The sequence below is a fragment of the Cydia fagiglandana genome, chromosome 24 (assembly GCF_963556715.1).
Source record: "Cydia fagiglandana chromosome 24, ilCydFagi1.1, whole genome shotgun sequence".
NCBI lineage: Eukaryota > Metazoa > Arthropoda > Insecta > Lepidoptera > Tortricidae > Cydia > Cydia fagiglandana.
The window spans coordinates 5,890,603-5,918,337 of NC_085955.1; the positions used below are offsets into that span (position 1 = coordinate 5,890,603).

A 27,735-nucleotide genomic window follows, 5' to 3' on the forward strand; every position below is an offset into this window, starting at 1 on the left:
AATACTCACACTGATTTATTCTAAAATGATAAAATTTCCTGTTAAATAAATCCTGTCATGCCGCATGTTATCATGACCTATTTTTATTATTTTGACATAGCAACACTGGTGTTCAAAAGTCAATCAAGGATGCAGTGATGGCAGGCGGTGGTATCAAATATTTGCTAAAAAACGATGGGTTCTATTAGAAAACTGTTATTTCGAAGTATCAAAAACCGCTTACGAGCTGGTGTACAACTAGCAAAAGGTCGCAGTGCTCAAGTGACGAAACCTAAACGCGTGCAAACAGTGGTCTCATGAAAGACAAAGTGGTGCCCAGAAAAACCACTAGAACTGCTGGATTTCAAGCTCTGCGAGGGATCAGACGACTAGGTAAAGCTGTAAATGGGATACTTGTCTTATTTTAAGCTTATTTATACATATAAATCGCGGGAAAATGCTGGAATTATGATTGTTTTGATCTGTATAACCACTACTGATCAATAAATTGTTTATTGATCAACACCTATTATTAGATGACCCTTATTATTCACAGCCTGATAAATTGAATGCCCTTAAGGACAGCCAATTTATATTTAGCAGTTGAATTGTTGCTAAAGTTGGAAAAAGTTCTTTGCAGTCAAAACAAAGATAGAGATTTATCTATAATTTCACTATCATTATGTATTAAATAAATAAAATGTAAAATTAAGGATCTAGTTATCAGCGATTTGTTTTTTACTAACAATTAAAAAGGATTATATGTATTGAACATCAGATCACTCACTGTTCACACTATATTGGGACATCCCGATAAATTTGAGGCTCCTAGTCACCCTCTATACTAGGTTTAAAAATACCTATAACTGCCGTCCTCGAAACGTCGGAGGTAAATCTTAAAACTTAAATACGCGATTAAGTCCCGTTGTGTAGTTTCATAATACCTATAACTGTTTATAATACTTAATACTTCTAAATCTGAAGTAACCACGACTTAGAGGCCTTAGCCAAGCAGTGAAATATAGTTTTGCAAACCAAATTGATAATATGGCTGGCTAAACCAAATATAAAAATAGAAAATGTATTAAGGTTCATTTTATATTGTAACCTTTTTTGACTAAGGCCAATTGTGGCATTAAGACTTAATAAATTTCTAACCACATTTTGACTTTGTACAGCGCCATGTCAGGAACCGCTGGTTCAAGCAGCAGTGCAGCCCTCGGAGGGCTCGGGGGCTCCTTGGAAGACAAGGACTGCGAGCTATTATGTCCGGTCTGCTTTGAGCTCATTGACGAGGCGTATGTGACGAGATGCGGTCACTCATTCTGCTACGCCTGTATTGCCAAGAGTGTTGAACAACATAGGTAAGCTTTGTTTTCTTATCAATTTTTTTTCTGCCGTCCCCAGTCCAAGTCCGTGCCCAGGGCCCCATCTTCAGGGCGCCCCGAAGGACACACAGTAACATTATATTTGATTACCTATAAAACCTATAAATAGAAGATCATAGTAGAAAAATGTTAGATTTTTTTCTTTCCTATTTGCTTTCTTTACTTTCCAAAAGGGCTCAAATTTCTCAGTGCCCAGCCCAGCATAGTTTAAAACGGCCCTGCACTCTTGTTTAATGTCTAAAGTGTTTTTTCGTTTCGATTAATCGAATCTATATCGACTCGAACATTTCTATGAAATCGAGTTATACGGAAGCGCCGGCAACAGTGTTGTTACCTTCAGGTAGTTCCCAGAGCTGAGAATTGAAAACAAAACAAAATTACAAAGTAAAGACAAGCTCAAATAAGGCCAGGACGTAGTGGATTGCTGACTTCAGAGGTATCAAATATCCTGCGAAGCTTCTACTGGCTATTTTAGTTCCACATTCAATATAGTGCTCTTTCTTGTAGTACTATTTAACATCTCGGAAAGAAAATAAGTACGTACAATTAAAATGTTATCGATGGAAGATTTGTTAAAAGAACTTGGAATTGAAGGCGCTGAATTTGATAATTACCCTTTAAATTGGAGGTTACGTCTCTGGGGGTTTTGTTTTCGGCATACGAGAGAACAATTTGAAGCAATGGCAAAAAAACACGCTGTAAGTACCGAGGATGAACCTATAACAATCTTCCAAAATATGAAACTGTATGAAAAGTGCCACTTTGAAGAAGATTTGACGTTTTTAAACTACGTGTTCTTCAAGTATGGTAACATAAGCAGGGCAATGAGAGAAGCCGGAGAGACTGCGTCGGCAGTCATTAAAAAGAAGTGCGAGCTTTATAAAATTGAAATCGAAACAACACCAGGTCCTAAAATGACTTTTGAACTTACCCTGTCTCGAGTGGTACGGGCCTTTCCAGTACATGCTGCTACTGTAATATTAAAGGAAAATATCCAAGGTATTTTGACCTATTCCTCATTCTTTAAACAAGAACTGCCGTTGATAATGCAGCACCAAATCGTCCCTGGCTTGATTCCATCTTCACAAAAAAAAGCTGAAATAAAACGCATCAGAAACATTCTGGAGGCAATTGCAAATATTTTAAACATGGAAATACACGTAAATCTTTCAAAACCAGAAAAAAAGAGGGAATTGATGAGCAAAACAGTTAGCGAGGTGCTTTTTTCTTCGAGGGGATATGTTTATAGAGCAATTGAGAGCACAGTGGATGCGGATGATGTGAAGTTAGATATGCTTACTAAAGCAGGGATCCTCGAGGTTCAAGATGGTGAGTTCAAAATCACGGCCACAACGGCTGCACTTGTGAACAAGTATGAAGATATAAACTCTGTCTCCTCTTTGAAATATTCAGTAGCAGTAGCAAGACCACTGTTATCTTTAGGACAAGTTTAAGAGCATAAGATGTGTTAAAAGAAGATGTGTTTTTAGAATATATTTCAGTGTAGTATATGTGTGTTTTTCAACTAATCAATAGAAGCATAATCAAACTAATCTAAAAACTTACCTACAAATTCAAACTTACCATGTCTGCCGTTACCACAAATGTCTCTGGAGTTATCAAAAAATCACATTTACAATTGAATATTAAGGACGGGTAGTCTATCTCGCGGCGAGATACTGTCGCGGCAATCATGTGCTAGCCCGGCAGGGGTCTAAATTTACCAGCTTAAACAGTGTGAGGTTTTACATCTATAACGAATTTTGATTATAATTTCGGACGCGATATTGCGTCCGCGGGACTTACGGGGATATTAAGATTAAATTATATATATTGAATATTTGTTAAATTGCAGGTTTCATATCTCAAATCACTTGTTTTAATGTTTAATATAAAATGATATAAATAGTTATTTGTTTAACAAGGGGGCAAAGTTGTTGTTTAACCGCTTATGCTAATATTGATTACTCCAGCAAGCGAAATATTCCAAATTTTAAAAGTGGTACTGAAAGTGGAATCTTGAGCATTGCAAGGGTTACACTTTGCCACTAAATGAAACACCACACCAATGCGAGAAAAATATAATCTGTAAAACATCAAAACAAAATTAATTAAACCAAATTAAATTATTAATTATTAACCAATTAAGTTATTCAATGTTTATCATTCAAAATCATCATTTAAAAGTAAATCCTACCAACCAACATTAGGAAACAACTCAAACTTTGGTTCTAATAACTTTGCGACTCTTGTGGATAAAATGCAATTTTCTCATCACTTTGTGAACAATCAAGAGAGCTTTTACGAGCTGGTGTGGTGTAAAAAATTATGATTACCTTATCATCACTCTAGAATACTTTAAAGCTTTCGGTTTTAAATAAATAGAGGTGTCTACTCTTATCTATGTAGTATGTAGGTTCTCATTGTATCATAATATGTAAGTACTTGTTTGTTTTACATTTTATAACCATTATAATTTTGCTTATTAATAAAGAATTGTGTAATGATGTTAGTTTTTATTTGATTTGACAAGAGTTGCGAATTACCTATTCGCACGAGTATCGTAAAACGTTTTACAGTACATAATATGGCCCTTTAAACTATTGACATACGCACGAAAAGTGCTATTTTACGCACTAGTGCGGGAAAATCGGACCATATGTACTGTAAAATCATTTTTGTTTATAAACCAGGTTTAAAAGCAGTGTTTTGTAATGAGTACCTACCATACATTTTCTGGGAAACTTTGTTTACGAACACTGTTCATAAACAAAATTGTTTATAGATGCTGATAGACTTGAGCATTCCACTCCAGCTGAACATCGAATATTCCCAGAATTAAAAAGCCGGGTCCAGACGGGTGTAACGTAAGCGTAAGATTACGCGTAATGGTGTAATAGAGCGTCAACGTGTGAACGGCACTGCGAGCGCCTTTGTGTTCGCGCTAAAAACCTACAGCCGATGGATCGGGCACGAGCGTTACATAATAATATTGTCTCGTACGATAATATTGTCTCGTCGTACGTTAGTGCCGTCCAAACGGAGAATTCCTGTTACATTACACGATGGATTACAATACACGTTACACTTGTCTGGACTCAGCTAAGTTGATTCGGCGAATTGTTCAACGAACGCTAGAGCGCGAACACAAAGGAGCTTGCAGTGCCGTCCACACGTTGACGCTATATTACACATAATCTTACGTGACACCCGTCTGGATCCGACTTTTAAATACGTGGCTAGACAAGTCGAATTTTTTGTGGGCGTAGAGTCAGTAATAAATCTGTTAAAAAAAAAAGAAATGTTTGTCATAAACTTATTATATGCAGACGGTGTCCAAAATGCGGCGCAGCAGTCGCCAGCCGCGACCACATGTTCCCAAACTTTATGCTCAACGAGCTGGTCGCGCGGCGGAGGCTGCGCGCCGCTCGGCCTCCCTCGCAGGCCTCCGAGGGGGGCGACGCCGCGAGGCTGCGGGCGCTGCTCGCAGCGGAGAGCGCGCGGCTGGCAATGCCTGACGTCGAGCTTATGTTAGAGGTGAGACTGCGGCCTCTACAGGTCTCGACGTGAGGCTCCCGGCGCAACTGTACCCAAACTTCATGCTCAACGAGTTGGTCGCGCGGCGGAGGCTGCGCGCCGCTCGGCCCACCTCGCAGGCCTCCGAGGGGGGCGACGCCGCGAGGCTGCGGGCGCTGCTGGCGGCCGAGAGTGCGAGGCTGGCTATGCCTGACGTCGAGCTTATGTTAGAGGTGAGTCGGCAGCCATTACAGGTCTCGCCGTGAGGCTCCCGGCGCAACTGTACCCAAACTTCAATGTCAACGAGTTGGTCGCACGGCGGAGGCTGCGCGCCTCTCGGCCTCCCTCACAGGGAGCTTATATTAGAGGTATTATGAAGACAGTCTAGGGTAATCACTCAATTTATTATCAGTTCCTAATGGATAGAAGTGCTGACAATGATGCTTTGGCTATAATTTTAAATTCCTCTTTGTGGTACGGCATGTATAGTTTGTTTACATTCTTTTAAGGTTTAAGGTCCTAATGGTATACTTACTCCGTTGGCTCAGTGACCCCAAATGGGACTTGGCCTCCGATACAAGACAGCGCCACTTTTCTCGGTCCTTTGCGACCTCTCGCCAATTGTTGACTAGAAGTTCTCGCAGATCCGCCTCCACCATGTCGCACCAGCGATATCTGGGGCGTCCTAATGGTATGGTACGTCGTTAAATCTGGTTTTTTGTCTTGTCCAGGTGCTAACGCGGAGAAAGCGTTTACTCGAAGCTGAATCAGCGGCCGCGCACCACCGTCTCCTGTACGAGTTCCTGGCACAGCTGCACCGGCACCGGCAGCAGCAGCTCCAACAGCTCGCTCGTGAAGCGGCCCTGGTCCAGGCCGACATGGAGCACGTGGCCGGCACGCTGCGGGTGAGTACAGTGACCAGTACTCCACCGTCTCCTGCACGAGCTGCTGGCACAGCTGCACCGGCACCGGCAGCAGCAGCTCCAGCAGCTCGCTCGTGAAGCGGCCCTGGTCCAGGCCGACATATAGCACGTGGCCGGCACGCTGCGGGTGAGTACAGTGACCAGTACTCCACCGTCTCCTGCACGAGCTGCTGGCACAGCTGCACCGGCACCGGCAGCAGCAGCTCCAGCAGCTCGCTCGTGAAGCGGCCCTGGTCCAGGCCGACATGGAGCACGTGGCCGGCACGCTGCGGGTGAGTACAGTGACCAGTACTCCACCGTCTCCTGCACGAGCTGCTGGCACAGCTGCACCGGCATCGCCAGCAGCAGCTCCAGCAGCTCGCTCGTGAAGCGGCCCTGGTCCAGGCCGACATGGAGCACGTGGCCGGCACGCTGCGGGTGAGTACAGTGACCAGTACTCCACCGTCTCCTGCACGAGCTGCTGGCACAGCTGCACCGGCACCGGCAGCAGCAGCTCGCTCGTGAAGCGGCCCTGGTCCAGGCCGACATGGAGCACGTGGCCGGCACGCTGCGGGTGAGTACAGTGACCAGTACTCCACCGTCTCCTGCACGAGCTGCTGGCACAGCTGCACCGGCACCGGCAGCAGCAGCTCCAGCAGCTCGCTCGTGAAGCGGCCCTGGTCCAGGCCGACATGGAGCACGTGGCCGGCACGCTGCGGGTGAGTACAGTGACCAGTACTCCACCGTCTCCTGCACGAGCTGCTGGCACAGCTGCACCGGCACCGGCAGCAGCAGCTCCAGCAGCTCGCTCGTGAAGCGGCCCTGGTCCAGGCCGACATGGAGCACGTGGCCGGCACGCTGCGGGTGAGTACAGTGACCAGTACTCCACCGTCTCCTGCACGAGCTGCTGGCACAGCTGCACCGGCATCGCCAGCAGCAGCTCCAGCAGCTCGCTCGTGAAGCGGCCCTGGTCCAGGCCGACATGGAGCACGTGGCCGGCACGCTGCGGGTGAGTACAGTGACCAGTACTCCACCGTCTCCTGCACGAGCTGCTGGCACAGCTGCACCGGCACCGGCAGCAGCAGCTCGCTCGTGAAGCGGCCCTGGTCCAGGCCGACATGGAGCACGTGGCCGGCACGCTGCGGGTGAGTACAGTGACCAGTACTCCACCGTCTCCTGCACGAGCTGCTGGCACAGCTGCACCGGCACCGGCAGCAGCAGCTCCAGCAGCTCGCTCGTGAAGCGGCCCTGGTCCAGGCCGACATGGAGCACGTGGCCGGCACGCTGCGGGTGAGTACAGTGACCAGTACTCCACCGTCTCCTGCACGAGCTGCTGGCACAGCTGCACCGGCACCGGCAGCAGCAGCTCCAGCAGCTCGCTCGTGAAGCGGCCCTGGTCCAGGCCGACATGGAGCACGTGGCCGGCACGCTGCGGGTGAGTACAGTGACCAGTACTCCACCGTCTCCTGCACGAGCTGCTGGCACAGCTGCACCGGCACCGGCAGCAGCAGCTCCAGCAGCTCGCTCGTGAAGCGGCCCTGGTCCAGGCCGACATGGAGCACGTGGCCGGCACGCTGCGGGTGAGTACAGTGACCAGTACTCCACCGTCTCCTGCACGAGCTGCTGGCACAGCTGCACCGGCACCGGCAGCAGCAGCTCCAGCAGCTCGCTCGTGAAGCGGCCCTGGTCCAGGCCGACATGGAGCACGTGGCCGGCACGCTGCTGGTGAGTATAAGAAGAAACAGAATTTATGAAAATACAGTATGTAAACTTACTAAAAGTACTAAAACCATTTACTCAAGCCCGTTAATTCACGGGTCACACTGAGCAACTTTTACTATGGCACCAAACCCGAAATCGCGAAACAAAATTGACTCTCCCATAGAAAATTTCAATGCTAGACTAGCAAAATGTATAGCCCCCTCCAGACTATGCGCGTGAATCGCGGGCGAAGCCGCGAACGCGAGTGTGGAGTCGATTTCGCTGTCCGCGAAAATCGACGCCACACTCGCGTTCGCGGCTTCGCGCCGCGATTCGCGCACGAGTGTGGAGGAGGCTTATGATAAAACCAAATTTTTGGCTACTCGATGCTGAACGTCGACTACGAATATAATAGTCGTTTTTGTACTAAAACTGATGTTTGGAGTGAGCACTCTATGTGTTTTTTTCTCTATGCCCGTGGCAAAAATGCCGGGATAACCATAATAAGATGATGATATAAATGTATGTTTACAGGACTTAAAAGCGGGGGCCGCGGGCCTGGCCTCATTTCCGACTGAAGACGGCGAGTCTGGACCGGCGTCAGATGCTGTCAAAGCTCTAAGAAAGGTGAGCTTATATTGTCAAGCTAAGTATGTATAGAAAAGTGAAGAAAAGTGAACACTCAAAGAGCAGTATAATACTGCTCTCCTCCCTCCCCCTCTCTCTCCCCTCTCCCCTCTCCCTCCTTCCTCTGCCCTCCTAAGCCGAATCGCGGCATTTTAAAAACAAATGACGTTGAAAATTGAATTTTCAGATAAAGAATGTAAGGTATATGTTTGCATTAAATTTTTATTTGAGATACCGCTACTTGGCTTAGCAGGGCAATTGCGCTAAGAAAAGCAGCAATGTACATCGAACCAAAACATGTAAATATCATATTACCTCAAACTTTACGAACAAGCAGGTGCGAACAACGAGCGTAATTGTACATTGTAGGCAACTTGACTTTGCTTCAGTTCATGCACATCTTTTTCAAATTTGCTGTCTTTTGCTACCGATAAGATTTGCTCAACCAAGTATACCGGGTGTGGCCTGTAACACGAGCAAATAATTAAAACATAGACTGTACTCCTCAAACGGTGACACTTTTGTTCAACAACTTTTAAAAATTATGAATTATTTAGACGCCTTATTTTTCATACTAAATAAATATTATCTTCAAAGTTCGCCATCGCCACGCCATATCATTGTGATTGACGTTGCTTGTCACGCCTTAAACATAACAAAATTCGCAATACATTGCGTCTTAAAATAAACTTTAAAGTGTATTAAAAATCAAACCACACGTTATTTTTAAAGGTCGCTGAACAAATGTTAGTCAGTATGAGGAGTACAGCCTACAGTTAAATTTTTTGCTCATATTACAGGTCACACCCGGTATATTGTTTTCTATGTACCTAATGACAACACAATACAATACAAATCATATGGAAATATATGTAAATGAATGTCAACTGCTAAGTTGACAGCTGAAGTAGATGACGCTGTACGGCGCCATAAGATATACTTTTTCCGGTAACCGAAATTTTCTTTTTACTTATTTTATTTTAACAATCAATCCTCAATTTCAGAAGAATGTATATGTCGGCGGCCGATCGTAAGATCAGGGATATCGTGAAATTCCTAGGCATATCGTGAAACGTAAAAATCTTTGGCTTGTTGCCTGGGTCGACGGAGCCCCGCTACGCGGGGCTCCTATTTCTGGGTAGTTTGCCCTTCGGGCATCTGAAGCAACCTAACGAACCTATCCTAGCTATACATATATTGGTTTAATGTGATTATCGTCAAAACATTACACAGGAACATTAGAAAGAAAGAAAGAAAGAAAGAAAATACATTTATTTACGTCAAACCAACAACTTAAATTACAAATTAATATAGAGACATAGACGTTAAATAGGACCCCCACTCAGCGTAATGCTACGACGGTAAGCCGCAGCGCTGATTTTCGGTGGGGACCTAACTTATCACTAACTTAAAACTAATAAGAAGAAAATCAGATAACAAATGTGTTGAGGCCTACCGCCAAACAAAACAAAAAAAAAACATGAGGATATAATAAGAAAAAGTTAAGGGTAAAGAAGAAGTTAAATGTTTAAATGAAAAAGAAAGAAATAAGGGTAAGGGTAGGATAGGGATGGTATTACTGTTGCCGCTAAATATTTTGGGTGTTATATAATAGTATACGGTATTTATGTTTGAAACTATTGATGGTTTTCAATGTGCGAATAGGTGGAGGTATGTTATTCCAACATTTGGTAGCGGCGTAACGAAAACTACCGCGAAATGCGGTTGAGTGGTGCATTGGGCAGACAAGTAGTAGGACCTTGGAGGACCTGACCTCCGCAGCCCTGGAGCTTTGGAGCCAAGTCAACTTGTCGTAAAGGTACGAGGGCGTTTCACTATTAACAATACCGAACATAAGGGTGGCTAGGTGTAATTTCTGACGCATTGACATCCGTAAAATTTTATTTAGATTTAAAAATGGCGTAACATGTGCTCGCGGGGGAATATGGAAGCAGAAACGCGCACAGGCGTTTTGCACGCGCTGAATGAGTTTCTGAGTTCGTGCCAATAGTCGCGGCCCGTAAACGGTGTCACAATAGTTCAGCCTGGAGAGGACAAGTGCATCACATAGCCTAATTCTTAGACCAATGTCAACGAAATCGCGAATTTTGTACAATAATTTGAGTCTGTAGAAGCAGTTACGTACAGCACTGTTGATGTGGGTTTCGTAGCGCAGTTCTCCGTCCATGATAAGACCTAAATTCCTAACTTCTTGTACTCGTTCTAAATCTTCATTATTTATTTGGACTTTAAAATTGGAATTTGAAATTTTTTCGATTTGTTTTTTTGATCCAAGAATTAGGTATTTTGATTTTGTTGGGTTTAGGGAGAGTGAATTCTTGCTTGACCATCTAGTGACATGTTCTAGATCATCATTGAGCTTGTTTACCTGTGCAGTAATGTCGTGCATGCTGCATGGTATATACAGCTGCAGGTCGTCGGCATACATATGATAATGACAGTGTTTTATAGCATTAGTAATATCACTACAGTACAGAATAAACAATATAGGACCAAGAATAGAGCCCTGAGGAACCCCTCTTGACACTGGCAGTATTTCTGATGCCATGCTTACTCCATCCGGTCGCTGCAGTTCTACTAGCTGCTTTCGACCACTTAGGTAGCTGGCAAACCATTTTACGGTATCATTTTCAAATCCGTAGTATGCTAACTTGGACAATAAAAGGCATACATTTATTGTATCGAAAGCCCTTGAAAAATCGAGTAGAGCAAGTACGGTTCCTTTTCCTTTATCTTGGGCGGCTAGGATATTATCTGTCACGTCAAGTAATGCTGTAGCAGTACTTCGATGTCTTCGAAAACCCGATTGCTGTGCTGGTAGAATATCATTTGTCTCCAAAAACTCTGTTATCTGATTACACACTATCTTTTCAAGGACTTTAGACAGGCATGGCAGTATACTGATTGGTCGAAGATCCTTGACTTGCTGGGGGTCATTCACTTTAGGGATAGGACGAATTAAAGCTGATTTCCACCCATCGGGAAAAGAGTGTGTGACAATAGAAGTATTAATAATAGCAGTTATGGCTTTCAGTGTATGCGGTAGGGTGATCAGTATCATATCTAATGTTATACCATCAATACCTCTAGCATTGGACCTAAGTGATCTGATAGTTTTAAGTACAAGTGTTTCTGACACGGTTCTTAGCGAAAACAATGATGAACCAAAGCGATTGAATTCAAAAAATGTTAGGGTGGAAATTTCTATATTATTATCAGTAGGTAGGTTTAGGAAATGTTGATTAATTATGTTCGGGTTATTAAAATGATTAGGCAATTGTTTATCTTTACAGCTATCGATAAGAACATCTTTTTTTAAATTATGCCACAATGATTTTGAATCATGTGCATTAAGATTATTTTTTTGTTTAAAGTATGCACGTTTTTCATTTAATAGTGCTACAGTAACAATGTGCTTGAGGTCCTTGTAATACGTCTTGTGCACTTCAGATCTACTGAGTTTGTACCTGTTGTGAGCATTATCTCGTAAACACATCATTTTTTTTAATGTATGTGTTATCCATGGACAATTTTGTGGTTTGATACAAATAGTTTTCAATGGGGCATGTATATCAAAGAGAGAGATGATGTAGGTGTTGAAAACCTCTAACATTGCATTTATGTTAGTTGTTCGAGAGACATTTTCCCACGGAACTCTTTTTAAATCTTGTTCAAATTCAGTTAAATTTATATTTTTTAGAGGTCGAGTTGAAATGTACCTAGGCGATGGTTTTTCTAATTTAATGTTAAGTTGACAAGTAATAAATGCATGTGCACTAAGGTCTGGTATATAATTGACTCGAGTGAAGCACACAGGCGCGTCGGTACAAAATAGGTCTAAGAGAGTGCTAGAATGTTCGGTAAAGTGCGTGGGCTCATTAACATACTGTTTTAAGTTAAAACAATGCAGAAAGCTTAAGAGCTTTGTAGTGGATATATCGTTAGTGTTTAAAATATTTATATTGAAATCTCCCACTATGATAACAAAGTCATGTTTGGCAAAGAAACTTACAGATTCCGTTAAGGCCTCAAAAAAGGTGTCTACGTGAAGCCATGGGGGACGATATGCGGTGCCAATAGCTACCCTCGCACCCTTAAGACAAAGACTCAGCCACATTTGCTCGACCGATGGTGTAGCGGGATGTTGCCGACAAACGCGAGCGTTAATACCGCGCTTTATATAAAATCCAACCCCTCCACCTCTCGAACGTACTCCCGACGAGCGCGGAACGTGTTTTAGAGTGTATCCAGCTAGAGAAGGGGCACATGCGTCGTGCCCATCCTTCAGCCATGTCTCATTGATACCCATTATGTCGACTGATTGTGCTTGCATTGCTACTATGAATTCTTCGTGTTTTGTACTAAGTGAGCAAGGATTTAAGAAACCAACTAATAGCTTAGTGTTTTTAACTGGCATTTCGATAGTTAATCAGAACGGAAACGTTATAATAATATGGGTAAGGAGTAATTAAATAGTATGTATTAGTAGCACTACGAATGTGTTTAAACTGATACGAGGGGTTAATGCATGGCTGGTAGACGACAAACTCGATAAGTAAAATTGGCCCGAAAGAAATAAAATTAAGGAGAAATAAACTAGGAGATTCGATGTAGTTGAATATACACTGCGGGTTATTGTCATAAAATGGGAAAAGGATACATGTTATTAATAAATATACTTTGTAGTAACTGTTATTCAACTTGTTCGTCAAACCATGGCACCAGTAAAAACCTCTAAAACGCCGGCCTCTGAGCGGATACGATCGGCCGCCGACATATATACCAGAACCGATGAATTTTAATATACTTGCAAATATTTAAAATAACAATCCTAGCTAATAATGATTATCATTATAAAAAAAATGTTTTTTTTAAAGGAGCTAACGGAGCTGGCTGGTTCGGTGTCCGACAGCGCGGCGGCGCCACCGTCCCCGGACGACGAGGAGGGCTTCGCCGGCGCCGCGGGCGAGAACCCCCTGCACAATAGGTAAGGTTGTCTGGAAGAGATCGCTTTTTAGCGATAAGACCGCCTGTTGTTTCAGGGCTCGGAACCGGTATTGAAATACCTGTTAATATCGTTCCAAAACCGTTATATTACTTCGTTCATTAAAAAACCGGTTAATTGATGGAACGCGAACCAAAACATTACGTTCGCTCTCCTAACCGGTCAGAAGAGGGAACGGAACTTTATGGTTCGCAGGGAACGATACAATACCGGTTACTCTTTTCTTTCGGAGACTTTCGGTTAAACTCGTTATCATACGTGAAAGAGATAGCATTACTTACTCGTTCTATCTCGCTTCGATATTTTCAACTTAACCGGTTAATTTCGTTCCTCGAGAACTAAATGAGAACGTATATGGCATAAACCGTTATCTCAAAAGAACAGTTATTTAACCGGTAACCGCAAACGGAAACGTAATCCTTTTCGGTCCCGGGCGAATGAACGAAACCGGTTTGACAAATGAGAACGGTTTCCGAGCCCTGTGTTGTTTACCTCTGCTTGTATTTCTGTCTTCTTTTGTATTGTCTTCTTTTAATGAGGTGTGCAATAAGGATTGTGTATTGTATTGTATTGTAGAGTCACACCGTTAAAAGTCTGCAGCGATTTTGATAGCCCACGCAGTGCAAGTGTCATTTTAAACGTCAAACTTCTATGAAATTATGACGTATAAATAAGTTAAATAACATTTACGCTGCGTGGGCTATCAAATCCGCTGCAGAATTTTATTGGTGCGACTATATCTACTTAAAAAAGTTAAACAGTAAAAAAAACTTCGCTAGGTTTACCATGGTATATATGCGCTGCGTAATGTTAGTGCTTTTAGGGTTGCATGCCTCAAAAGGAAGAAAAGGAACCCTTATATGATCACTCGTGCGTTTGTCTGTCTGTCTTCATCGTCTGCTATATTCGTCGCCGGGTACTGTGTAGGTATACTTTGTGTTATTTATTTATTTAAATTTTCAAGCTCAACTTTTGACATCCAGAATTTTGTCTAAGAATTTACACATACATCTTTCATTTTATTAGAGCGTACTGATGTAAGAGTAACCTCTCGACGCAGTGATTTTTTGAAGTGAAAACTTCTTTAGCGGCGCTGGGCACTTTTAGAGGTGGGGAAAAATGATAAACTCGAGACAGCGATCACGTGACCGTAACGTTTAGCTTCTAGCCGCCCAGAGGCCTATAAAAAGGTCTCCTGTTCCATTCTAATTTGAACTTTGTGTTGACGAAATATAATTTCATTTTGCTTGGCAAGGTTTGATGTATGGGCGGCTAGAGGTTAGATGGCCACTCATTTAGATGGCATTTCAATCAATAAAGAAAAACTCAATGACATTACATGAAAAAGGTTCTAATCTTGTACGGGTTGAAATATGTACGAGGATCTCACAGTTACATTCTAACTTTATATCACTCAAATATAATTCAATAAAGCTACATCTTGATGGAATCGCTAATAAAAGTGAACTCTAGTACTGGCGAATAAAACTCAAAATATCATGACCAAATATATTTAGATGCGAGGTCTGCAAGGTAACTTTACAATTTCTATTCGAATTTTAAACAATTAACGCTACAAATTTGAATTTCTAATTTTAAACAAGCTCACTGGCCAGCAATTTCGGAACTAAAGTTTTTCAATAGAAAGGAGGATGGGTCAATTATACATACATAGTGCTGCAGACATTCTGGACCAGTCCTTGAGTTTTCACTTCTGTCGGCACTCCCGGAGTGCAACCCGTTGTTTCTTTTTTCAATTTTTATTTAAACTAACCAATCGCTACTGACACCAGTTCTTTATTCTAGCACGTTCAACAGATGGCGCCGCCTGGTGGCGCACTTCGAGGACTTCGTGCAGTGTTACTTCGCGCACCGGGCGGACGAGCTTTACTTTCCCGCGCCCGCCGGCACGCCCGCTCCGCTAGTCACGTCCGCGCCGTCCGTCACCACCGTGGCGTCGGTCACTACCGTGGCTGGGCACGACGACCAGGTCCCGGACAACGATCCTACCAGTAAGGACACTACTTGCTATGTCCCCGCGCCCGCTAGCACGTCCGCTCCGCTCGTCACGTCCGCGCCGTCGGTCACCACCGTGGCGTCGGTCACTACCGTGGCTGGGCACGACGACCAGGTCCCGGACAACGATCCTACCAGTAAGGACACTTCTTGCTATGTCTCCGCGCCCGCTGGCACGCCCGCTCCGCTCGTCACGTCCGCGCCATCGGTCACCACCGTGGCGTCGGTAACTACCGTGGCGTCGGTCACTACCGTGGCTGGACACGACGACCAGGTCCCGGACAACGATCCTACCAGTAAGGGCACTACTTGCTACTTCCCCGCGCCCGCCGGCACGCCCGCTTAGCTAGTCACGTCCGCGCCGTCCGTCACCACCATGGCCTCGGTCACTACCGTGGCTGGGCACGACGACCAGTTCCCGGACAACGATCCAACCAGTAAGGACACTACTTGCTATTACCCCGCGCCCGCTGGCACGCTCGCTCCGTTTGTCACGTTCGCGCCCTCGGTCATCACCGTGGCCTCGGTCACTACTGTGGCTGGGCACGATGACCAGGTCCCGAACAACGATCCTACCAGTAAGGGCACTACTTGCTACTTCCACTCACCCGCTAGCACGCCCGCTCCTCTAGTCACGTCCGCGCCGTCGGTCACCACCGTGGCCTCGGTCACTACCGTCGCGGGGCACGATGACCAGATCCCGGACAACGACCCCACAAGTAAGAACCCCCGCTTAAATTAACCTACGGAGCGGCAGCTGACGTCAACAATGGAAATGTTGTGTGATGTAATAAATGGACGATCCGTTACTTGCTACATTACCCCTTAGGGCCCCTTGCACCACGGGGTTAACCGGTTAAACATGGAGTTACCATGGTTACCAGTACAATTTGATACTGGGTTAACGATTTAACCGGTCAACACCGGGTTAGTGGGATGGTGCACTAGCGCTTAGGTACTTTTCGACTTTTTACTATTCCCAGCGAAATATTGATTACATCTTTATTTTCAGCCACAGTGAAGCCCTCCTTCGTGAATGGCGACCAGCGACTGCCTGAAGGCTCTCCCACTGAAGCCCCCCGCGCGCCGCCCGCGCCCTCCCCCTCGGCCACGCTCAGCAAGGGCGAGGGCGGGGGAGGGGGCTTGGACGCCTTCAGAGAGGACCTCGTCGCCTTCACTAGATATAGGTTAGTCAAGTTAACGACACTTGCACCTCACTGAACCCGGGGTTAACCGGTTAAACCGTTAACCCAGTGTCAAATTGCACTGGTAACCATGGTAACTACAGGTTTAACCGGTCAACGTCGGGTTAGTGGGATGGTGCTAGTGGCGCTTAGGGTTCTAGAAAGTTACGAATGTAGAAACTTCCCTCCCCCCTCCCTCCTCCCTGAGTAGTTCGCCTTTGTACTAATGATGTGTGCTCTTTCATGTTTTATGTTTCTTTTTGTACAATAAAGTATTTTAATACTACTACTACCTTTCTACTAGAAAGTAAAAGGCCGTATACATTTGTTTTTATTTATTAACTACACACATTTGTTTTTAGGGTTCCGTACCCAAAGGGTAAAACGGGACCCTATTACTAAGACTTCGCTGTCCGTCCGTCCGTCCGTCTGTCCGTCTGTCTGTCACCAGACTGTATTTCACGAACCGTGATAGCTAGACAATTGAAATTTTCACAGATGATGTATTTCTATTGCCGTTATAACAACAAATATTAAAAACAGAATAAAATAAAGATTTAAATGGGGCTCCCATACAACAAACGTGATTTTTGAACAAAGTTAAGCAACGTCGGGAGTGGTCAGTACTTGGATGGGTGTCCGTTTTCTTTTTGCATTTTTTTCCGTTTTTTTTGCTTTATGGTACGGAACCCTTCGTGCGCGAGTCCGACTCGCACTTGCCCGGTTTTATTTGTTTTTATTAACTATTTTCTTTATTTTGCTTAGAACCTACACAGTGTTGAGACACCTAAATTTAGCATAAATGAATGAGACTGACCGGTCCAAGGTACTACTACAGTCTGTATCTTTAGGTATTTAAATAACAGTAAAAAAATCTACAGGGTAGATGAAAACATTACATGATCAAATAATGCACGTTAAAGTCAGGTCGTTCAGTGACAGATCCAGGCGGTTTTGTATTTGGTTAACCAACAAATGTTATAACTACCCGAAAATGTACAAATTGTTTGTTTACTTTTATTTAAACACCTAAACATATAGAGTATAGTATAGGTACCAATGTTGCCACTATGACTTGTAATTTGGAGCTATATAAAATGTGCCACAAACTATTTTTTAGGGTTTTTTCTTGATTATTAAGAGCCAACAGGAGTGGTCATTTCTCCATACAAACGTAGTCCTCGTTTTCCTCCGTGGTTTTTGAAGCTAGAGCAATGATTTTTTCAACACAGATTAATATTGTCAATATCTGTGTCGGACCGTTTTGCTTTTTTTGATATTTTTGTTTTTTAAGGCGCTAGAGCCCTTCAAAAATGGCCAAAATGGCCTAATTGACTATGCCGCAATGAGAGGCGTGGTATTCAAAACTGATATCAATTAGCCAAAAAAGCAAAACGGTCCGACACAGATAATTTCATAATCATTTAGATTTCCAAATTTGGTTACGATTGGTTAAGTTTTGGAGGAGGAAAAAGAGGACTACGAAACCTCGATTTTTGTCATTTTTACGCAGGATTTTTCGCCTCAGCTGCAGTTGTCCCTATCGCACTAATTTTAGGGGCGGAGTCAAGTTTCTAAATACGTACACAGCCAGAAAAGTGATGGGCAATAGTCGACATTTAATGTCGATAATCTAGTGATGTAAGAAGTTATCGATAAACCGTCTTGTGTGAAAATATCTAGATCCTCCTAAGACACAAGGGGTTTTGCGTTGAGAGGGAACACATTTTTGTAGTTACATAGGTACTATCTATTTTGAACTTTTTGATTCTAATATTTCAAATAGAAAATCATTTATTTACAAACAATATATATACAGTGGTACAACTAAACGAAATTAATAACTAGCTTAAATCTAAAATAGGCCCCTGAGGCATTGTACCAAGGATGCTGGCGGCATTTCCCCGCTGTATCGCAATACTGATACGTTGTGCGAGGTAGCCGCCAGCTCTTCGGTCACCAGTTACGTCAACCAGACGCTTCGCGATTTCTGCGAACAACTTACGCGCGCTGGGACCCCATGGACCTAGAGTTTCAACTCCAAATGGTACAAAATGGTACTCTCTACCGAGGCTTTTATATTTCAAATTAGAAATCAAAATCAAAAATATTTTATTGCATGGTTATGGGTTTACAAAATTTTTAGGTACAGTCACGCTCCGTAATTGTCAAGCAATTTAAGGTCCTAGCTAGGGAATGCAATCTCGCACCAAGATTGGCGATTCGAGATCTCGCACGAAAAATCCGAATCGAGATTGGGTGTTTCGAGATCTCGACAGTCAGATTTTCGGGATCGAGATTAATATCTCGACGAGATCGAATTTGACAAAGTAACTAAAAATGTGTTATTTTAATCAATAATCTCTAAGAATTCCATAGATATAGACATCGTAAAATCGGGCGTATCGAGATATTCCTAGGAATATAATGAAACGCCGACATTTCATGATCTGCCTAGCGAACACCAGCCATTTTGCGCAAACCTCAAGGTGTGATATTCTGATATTCCTATAGTCTATAGGCAAATTAAACAAAATTCGTCTCCTTCACGATTTTCGTCGACATCTCTTCTAAATACCTAAAACTGGTATGGAATGGACGTGTTCCTCGTGGTCTCCAGAATATGAATAAACCGGTTTTTATTTTATGGAGGGGGGGGGGGGACGTGTCGAAAAAAAGGAAGGAAAAAAGTGGGCGGCCGACCAGCATTGATATTTGTTCACGTCTTTAGTCCTATGGGACCGATCGGTTCGTGTGAGATGTCGTTTGAAAGAGTATTAAACGTGCAATTATTGTTTTATAATAACCGTAGTCATGACTGTAGTCATTTACAAAATATTTAAAATATATGATTTTTTACCGTGCATGGATGGCATAAGTACTGACAAAACATGCGTCTAACTCAATACATTATAACTTTACCGCAATTAATGTTATTATAAAATAAACGAAAAATTTCATTAGCTTTCCAAAAACATAAGTTTTATTGATGTATGATATTATACATATAACAAAGTAATGATGAATTTTGTTCCGTCACGTAAATGGCGGGCGACCGACCTCAACTGATCATTATTTCTCGGGTTCTATTTTACTGATCAATTGGTGATGCATACCATTAGAAAGAATATTAAACATACTATAATTAGTTTCTAATAACCGTAGTCATAACTGTAGTCATTTACAAAATCATTGAAAATATGTATATGATTTCTCGATCAATTATTTTACAATGCGCCCGCTATGAAGCTAGGAATATCAAAGAATGCATTGCTCTGATGGATCTGCCGTCTCTTTCATAAGGAAGATCGTGATATGCCTGGGTTAATATTAGATCAGGAAATGGTGGCGTTTCATGATACGCCAAGGATTACGATTTTACGATATGCCGCCGACATACTACTTATTTAAGGTACCTCATGTTATATTTTGAAAATAACAACAACCAATTAAATATTTAACATAAAATCAATTTTAATTTTTACTTTACTTCTATGAAATGCTATCGATGTTAAACCACTATTTTAAACTACCTTTACTTAGAAACTGCGTAACAATAATAGAGCTAAAGCCGGACACATAATAGCACTGCCTGAACAACATGAATTTAAGGTCATATATTACTTAAAACAAAGTATTTCACTTTCAGTCTTGTTCGAGATCTCGAAAATATTAATCGAGATCTCGACCGAGATTGCATATATCGAGATTTCCTGTCAACTAGGTTAAATTTCGAAAATACGTGCGAGATCTAGCGAGATCTCGAAATTGCGAGATCTAGATTGCATTCCCTAGTCCTAGCTGAATTGGTTGTTTCATACACTTACTCTTACTCTATAGAATGTCCAATCCTGCCTTACAAAGACGTTAATATTTATATTCGTCATGTCTATACTTCGTTTCTGAGCATTATTGAAAAAAAAATACTTGATACTAGTATTAACCACTAAGTACATAAATAGGGTAATTCGCCAGTAACAAGCCACTATTAACCACTAGTAACTGGCCACGCCAAACCAAAAATGAATTCTATTCACCTATAAATAGAATTCATTTTAGTATAAGGTGGCCAGTTATTGAAACCTTATACCTACTAAAATGAATTCTGTATAGAGGTGAATAGAATTCATTTTTAGTTTAGGGCGGCCAGTTACTGGCGAATTATCCTATTCGATATCGAGTTCCCTAAACGTAAGCCGGGTAAGTAAAAAAGTTCAATCGCAATAGGGTAATTCGTCAGTGGCCAACCCAAACCAAAAATAAATTATATTCACCTATAAATAGAATTAATTTTAGTATAAAGTGGCCAGTTATTGAAACCTTATACTAAAATGAATTCTGTTTATAGGTGAATAGGATTCATTTTTAGTTTAGGGCGGCCAGTTATTAAAAGTGGCCAGTTACTGGCGAATTACCCTACTTAGTAGTAGCAGTAACAAAAAGTGGCAATGCAAATTGCAATCAGTGAGGTGCGCTCCAGCGCGAGTACGGGCGCACCGCACGCGTCTGTGTGCGTGCATTACACATACAAATACAGTCTCTCACGCCGCGGTTACGCCCCGTCAGAGCGACGGGTATATTCAGCTTGAAATCTCAAAATTGACTTTTAGCTCAGCTCCCGTTTCGTCTTAAACTTCCGTTTGATTTCAGGGCGCTGAGGCCGCTTGCAACACTATCGTATTCCAGCGACGCCATCAATTACTCGACCATAGTATCAACGATAGGTTAGTATCTGTCCGTCTGTCTGTCTGTCACCAGGCTGTAACTCATGAACCGTGATGGACAGTTGAAATTTTCACATATTATGTATTTTTGTTGCCGCTATAACAACAAATACTTAAAAGTACGGAACGCCCACTGAGGGGGCGAGTCCGAATCGCACTTGTCCGGTTTTTTATGGCAGCATCTTTGTTGAGTAATTTTTATTTAAATAAATCCGTTTCCAGAGTTCGACAAAGACGAAGAATTCTTCGCCATCGCCGGCGTGACGAAGCGGATCAAGGTGTTCGAATACGAGGCAGTGGTCCGTGACGCCGTGGACGTGCACTACCCCTGCGCTGAGATGCAGTGCGCTCATAAAATTAGCTGCGTGTCGTGGAACGCGTATCACAAGGTACAATACCTAGAAATATTAAAAGGTTTTTTTTTATGAATATGAAAATATATTCTTGACGTGATAACGTCTTATAAATCGACGAACACCGGTAGCATGCACGAAAAAGTGTCACGTTGTGGACGTATCTCCATGGTAATGTTGTGGACAAATTTCCATGGTAACGTTACGTAATGTAATCGTAATGTTTTCTTATGACGTCATCACGCAAAATTATCGTCCGTAAACCGACTTTACAGACAACCATTTTTTTTTCTAAGCATCTATCGTAGTGTCATTCTTTTGTGAAAATAATTTTCATATCACCATATTTTTCGAAATAACCGTAAATTAATGATATATTGTTTGTCGTACAGAATGTGCTGGCGTCCGCAGACTACGAAGGCACAGTAGCGGTGTGGGACGCGGGCACCGGCCAGCGCACGCGAGCGCTACTAGAGCACGACAAGCGCTGCTGGTCCGTGCACTTCAACCGTGCTGACGTGCGGCTGCTAGCTAGTGGCTCTGACGATGCGCGCGTCAAGCTGTGGGCGCTCAACGCTGAGAGGTAAGGTAGTATGGGACACGAGCGCTACTCAATACCGTTGCTGTTCCGTGCCGACATTCGACTACTGGCTACCCAGCAAATATTTCTGGTTAATATTCCGATAAAGGCACCTATTTCAAGTCGCTAATATTGACCAAAAATGTTTGCTGGGTAGTGGGTCCGACAACGCGCGCGTCAAGCTGTGGGCGCTCAACGCCGAGAGGTAAGGTAGTATGGGACACGAGCGCTACTCACTAGCGTTACTGTTCCGTGCCGACGTTCGACTACTGGCTAGTGGCTCTGACTATGCGCGCGTCAACCTGTGGGCGCTCAACGCCGAGAGGTAAGGTAGTATGGGACACGAGCGCTACTCACTAGCGTTACTGTTCCGTGCCGACGTTCGACTACTGGCTAGTGGCTCTGACTATGCGCGCGTCAACCTGTGGGCGCTCAACGCCGAGAGGTAAGGTAGTATGGGACACGAGCGCTACTCAATACCGTTGTTGTTCCGTGCCGACATTCGACTGCTGGCTACCCAGCAAACATTTCTGGTTAATATTCCGATAAAGGCACCTATTTATGGTCGCGAATATTGACCAAAAATGTTTGCTGGGTAGTGGGTCCGACAACGCGCGCGTCAAGCTGTGGGCGCTTAACGCCGAGAGGTAAGGTAGTATGGGACACGAGCGCTACTCACTAGCGTTACTGTTCCGGGCCGACGTGCGACTATTAGCCAGTGGGTCGTTCGATTATTTAACAGAATCTCTTAATGTGTTGTTTTTTTTTAATATTTTTTCTTGTCATAAAGTTGTTAGCTAGTTTTTATAGCCTTTATTCCTGTCTGTATTTTGTCATTTTGGCATCACAGGTCAATTTGACAAAACATAACACTGCAACACTGCTTGGCATATATAAAAAAACCTTAATACTGCAAACACTGCTTATAAAAAAATAACTAAACGGCTTTCCCCAGATCGGTGGCAACACTAGAGGCGCGCTTCAACGTGTGCTGCGTGCGATTCAACCCCCGTTCCTCATGCCACCTGGCGTTCGGCTCGGCCGACCACTGCGTGCACTACTACGACCTCAGGGCCCCCAGGGCGCCCCTAGCCGTGTTCAGGGACCACAGGTACTTAACATTTTTTTTTTACAAAACATGTTATCGTTTAATATCTAAATTATACACAACATTTGGCATTCATCATCAGCATCCTCCCACCGTTTGTCCCGTACGGTGACGGGGTCCGCTTTCCTACTTTTCTCCTTCCACTTCGCTCTATCCTGGACATCGGTTTCCGCTAACCCACAGGCGTTTAGATCTTTGGCGATGACGTTACGCTACCGCTGCTTTGACACCACACACAACACAACATTTCACATTATAATCATTTATTATGTCCTGTCTACCTTGAATTTTATTTCATAAATAGTGGCCAAGCATATTTTAGTTAATATAACCTCTTGTTAGTCGATTTCTAGGTTTTTTGGACTACAGATTTTAAAAACTCAACAATATACCTGTTGGATGTAAACTGACGACTTAGTAATATTTTTCTGGCAACTTTTTTTCTCTCATTTCTTCTATTAACTGTACTAATTACGACATTAGCTTGAGGAGTTTCGTACATTGACCCTATTAATTCCTCGTGCTAAGCGTCCTTTCTTTAACTTTACTTATATTGTCAACAGGAAAGCGGTGTCGTACGTGAAGTTCTTGGACGCACGAACGCTAGTGTCCGCCTCGACAGACTCACAACTTAAACTGTGGAAGGTATGAAGATTTACACTTTATATCTCTTTGACATAATTACTCATTTGTACTTATACCGTACATTTGACTGTTAAGCCTAAACACAGGAAATAAGTTTTTGGCAAAAATTTCATTTTTGGTACAAGCTTTTATCGCTGACTGTACTTTTCTTTCCACAGGCAACTAATGCTCATCGAGACAATTCTAAAAACCCCAAACAAAATTAGGTTTCGTTGTCTTATCACAGAGTTCCTATGGCCACCTCCGGTCTCCATCATCAGATCAGCTCGACGACACCATAATATTGAATTGTCACCCGACTTACATATGTATGCAAAATTTCAGCTCAATCGGAAACCGGGAAGTGGATCAAATTTAACTTGCAAGATTTGATTACAGACAATGGTCAAGTGAAACTAAATAAAAGCTTGTAAAAAAGTTAAAATTAGGTTGCTGATTTACTTATAGCTCAAAGGGTTAAAATGTGTAATGTTTTTGTTTATCAGGTGGAATCGCCCCGCTGCGTGCGCTCGTTTACCGGCCACGCAAACGAGAAGAACTTCGTCGGCCTCGCGACGGAGGCCAGCGGGCGCTACGTGGCCTGCGGCTCCGAGAACAACGCGCTCTACGTGTACTACGCGGGCCTGTCCAAGCCCCTGCTCGCGCACCGCTTCGACGCTGTGCGGGGGTTCCTGGAGAGAGGTGGGTTCACAAACTTGTAGGGCTCCCACCGAGGCCAGCGGGCGCTACGTGGCCTGCGGCTCCGAGAACAACGCGCTCTACGTGTACTACGCGGGCCTGTCCAAGCCCCTGCTCGCGCACCGCTTCGACGCTGTGCGGGGGTTCCTGGAGAGAGGTGGGTTCACAAACTTGTAGGGCTCCCACCGAGGCCAGCGGGCGCTACGTGGCCTGCGGCTCCGAGAACAACGCGCTCTACGTGTACTACGCGGGCCTGTCCAAGCCCCTGCTCGCGCACCGCTTCGACGCTGTGCGGGGGTTCCTGGAGAGAGGTGGGTTCACAAACTTGTAGGGCTCCCACCGAGGCCAGCGGGCGCTACGTGGCCTGCGGCTCCGAGAACAACGCGCTCTACGTGTACTACGCGGGCCTGTCCAAGCCCCTGCTCGCGCACCGCTTCGACGCCGTGCGGGGGTTCCTGGAGAGAGGTGGGTCCACACACTTGTAGGGCTCCCACCGAGGCCGGCGGGCGCTACGAGGCCTGCGGCTACGAGAACAACGCGCCATTCTTTGACAATTGCCAACCCCATGCCCCATTACAAATGTATGTTTTCTTGATAATGAATCAACGTATATTTTCAGGTACTGGAGGCGAAAGGCGCGAAGACGAGCCCTCAGAGTTCGTATCGGCGGTGTGCTGGCGACGCGCGCCGCCCTCCGAGAGACAAGTACTCCTCGCGGCTAACAGTCAAGGCACAATCAAAGTACTAGAACTTGTGTAGTCTGCCTAGGTTTCCTCGAAGAACGAATTTAAGTTCTACAAAAACTGTACAGGTTTTGAAAGGGACTTGGAGTTGCAAGCGTTATAACCTCTAGCCGCCCAGTGGCCTATAAAAAGGTCTCCTATTCCATTCTAATTTGAACTTTGTGTTGACAACATAAAATTTAATTTCGCTTGGCAAGGTTTGACGTATGGGCGGCTAGAGGATATAATATCACCCATTACGAAAGGGTCTCTTTAATGTAAAAATTCTAAATGTTTCCAGAATCGAATAACACAGATCGTGACTACGTTGAAAAAAAATCTTATCTTGTTCTGTCTATCAAAAGAAAAATGTCTGCGAACGCATGTAGTGTTACTGCGTTTTACTTTGGCCATAGCCCATAAATTTGGTCGTGTAGGTGTTCATACAATAGGGAGTATTTCTGCAATGTTCTGCCGCCAGAGTGCAGCACTAATTTGTTTAGTAAACCATAGAGTAACTTTTAATTATACATCATCATCATCATTTCAGCCTATTTACGTCCCACTGCTGGGCACAGGCATCCTCTCGTGCGCGAGAGGGCTTGGGCTATAGTCCTCACGCTAGCCCAATGCGGATTGGGGACTTCTTACTTTTTTTAACTTTTTACTTTTTACTTTTTTTAACTTCTTACTTTTTACTTTTTTTAACTTATACATACCACGCCTTAAAATAGTTATTTACGATACAAGTGCGAAAAAGAGGAAATTCGAAACGAGTGGCGATAAATTAAAACACGACCGAAGGGAGTGTTTTAAATCGACACGAGTTGCGAATTACCTATTCGCACGTGTATCGTACAACGTTTTACAGTACATATGGCCCTTTAAACTTTTGACATCGCACGAAAAGTGCTATTTTACGCACTAGTGCGGAAAAATAGGACCATATGTACTGTAAAGTTCTTTGACAAGTTTTCACTATGACTTTGATCAAGGCGGTTTGTTTACTTTATCTGCCTCTCTATCGATCGAATAAGCAAGAGTGATAGAGAGGCAGAAACCGAACTTTCGATTATCGTGTTTCGCGGTAGGCCATGTGATTGACCTAGTGACGCATGATGTGTCATTGATGATGTCAATGAGGTTTACTGTATGTGCTAGTGGTGCCACCTACGCAGAGCTTTGCCTAATATTCCCTATTTAGCGAGCTGTAGTGAGTTTGCCACGAAAAGTACCCTAGTGTTGTGTCGCTAGAACCCCGTGCCTATCCGTCTATGTATGTAATATAAGGTGCTAGAAGCGGGAGAGCGGACGTATTGAGACCATAGGGACCGTGCGCGTTATAGGGTCTGCCATCTTGTGGCCTGAATCAGAAACATATGTGCACGTGTACATTTCCAAAGCGAGTGCTACCATCTACCGTTCTAGTCGGTACGTTTCCTAGTTGTCAAGCGGATCCCAGGCTCCTATGAGCCGTGGCAAAATGCCGGGATAACGCGAGGAAGAAGAAGATCTAGTGTGCAATCAAAAGTATTGTTTTTTTTTATTTTATTTTTTATTATGAATGGGCTTACTCATGGCCACAGCCTAGCCGAGGCGTAGACGTGGCCTACGATGGAGCGAGCTCGCCCAGATGGTGCCTGTTCACTCTTGATTTGAAGGTTGCCGGGTTATAAGAACACGGGTTAGAAGAGTTATTGTTTTATATGAACCAGTACAGTACAGTACATACTTCTTATTACTGAGTTATGTTGACTTTAAAATGATAGGATGCGCTAAAACATGTATTCTTGTGGCGTTACTGGCCTGAATTAGCCATGAATCGTATGTCTTTATCTGTCATTTTGACTTATGTATTTGTAAAAAAGGGATGAACCAAAATTTAACTAAATCAGACCCGTAAAGTTTTATGAATAAGGCCCACTTGCACCATCCCACTAACCCGGGGTTAACCGGTTAAACCTGGAATTGCCATGGTTACCAGTACAATTGGACACTAGGTTAACTGTTTAACCGCTTAACCCCAAGTTAGTGGGATGTTGCAAGTGGGCCTAAGGGGGTCAGATTATAACTTTAACCGCCCGCTCTCCCGCTAGGCGCAACTGTGCCAAACGTAGTAAATGTAATGTGTATGTGTATAGAAAAGAAACTATGTATTATATGGGTACTTTCTAACTGTCTTGTAAGCAATATTAGACCTTACCCCTTATACTAGACTTGAATGTACGATTGAGGTCACAAACATATTAACAGGCCAACGTTCCAAAAATATATTTACTTACACGAACTTATTGTCAGTATCTTAGGGCTAGGGTTTGCACGACGGATCCGAATTGACAACATTTCAAAAATTTCAATATCCCTAAATCGAAAACCATTTCGAGAGGGGCTCCTGTAGATTACAAAAAAATATATTTTATATATTTTTTACGATTTTTTGTATTCAAAATCTCTAAAAATAGTTAAAACGGAAATTGACGTCACCCAGCTGCTTCAGTTCTGCCACTACAAGCAAAGAAATGACTTCCGATTGGGTTGACATTGTCATTGTCACTTCACTACCAGTGACACTTGACAATGGTTTAC

General features: G+C 43.5%; 1 protein-coding gene across 1 annotated transcript; it reads left to right on the forward strand.

Annotated features, from left to right (window-relative positions):
• Positions 1–118: 118 nt before the first annotated feature.
• On the forward strand, positions 119–27,580 carry LOC134676610 (E3 ubiquitin-protein ligase COP1-like). The gene is made up of 26 exons (XM_063535005.1): positions 119–372; positions 1,158–1,343; positions 4,697–4,904; positions 5,615–5,788; positions 5,974–6,078; positions 6,131–6,223; positions 6,276–6,359; positions 6,412–6,504; positions 6,557–6,649; positions 6,702–6,794; positions 6,847–6,930; positions 6,983–7,075; positions 7,128–7,220; positions 7,273–7,365; positions 8,021–8,113; positions 13,012–13,121; positions 14,946–15,500; positions 16,139–16,342; positions 20,990–21,063; positions 21,286–21,452; positions 21,809–21,999; positions 22,952–23,107; positions 23,668–23,749; positions 24,235–24,430; positions 25,056–26,679; positions 26,844–27,580. Exons 2-25 carry the CDS (start codon positions 1,162–1,164, stop codon positions 25,184–25,186), a joined length of 3,447 nt encoding a protein of 1,148 aa, XP_063391075.1. The 5' UTR covers positions 119–372; positions 1,158–1,161; the 3' UTR covers positions 25,187–26,679; positions 26,844–27,580.
• Positions 27,581–27,735: the final 155 nt, after the last annotated feature.

What these genes read in the sequence shown, in the direction of transcription:
- LOC134676610 (XM_063535005.1), top strand. Translation starts at nt 1,162, where the DNA reads ATGTCAGGAACCGCTGGTTCAAGCAGCAGTGCAGCCCTCGGAGGGCTC. An exon ending in ACGTGGCCGGCACGCTGCGG is followed by an intron (nt 5,789 to 5,973) that starts GTGAGTACAGTG and finishes CTCCTGCACGAG; the next exon opens with CTGCTGGCACAGCTGCACCG. An exon ending in GCCGTGTTCAGGGACCACAG is followed by an intron (nt 23,108 to 23,667) that starts GTACTTAACATT and finishes TATTGTCAACAG; the next exon opens with GAAAGCGGTGTCGTACGTGA.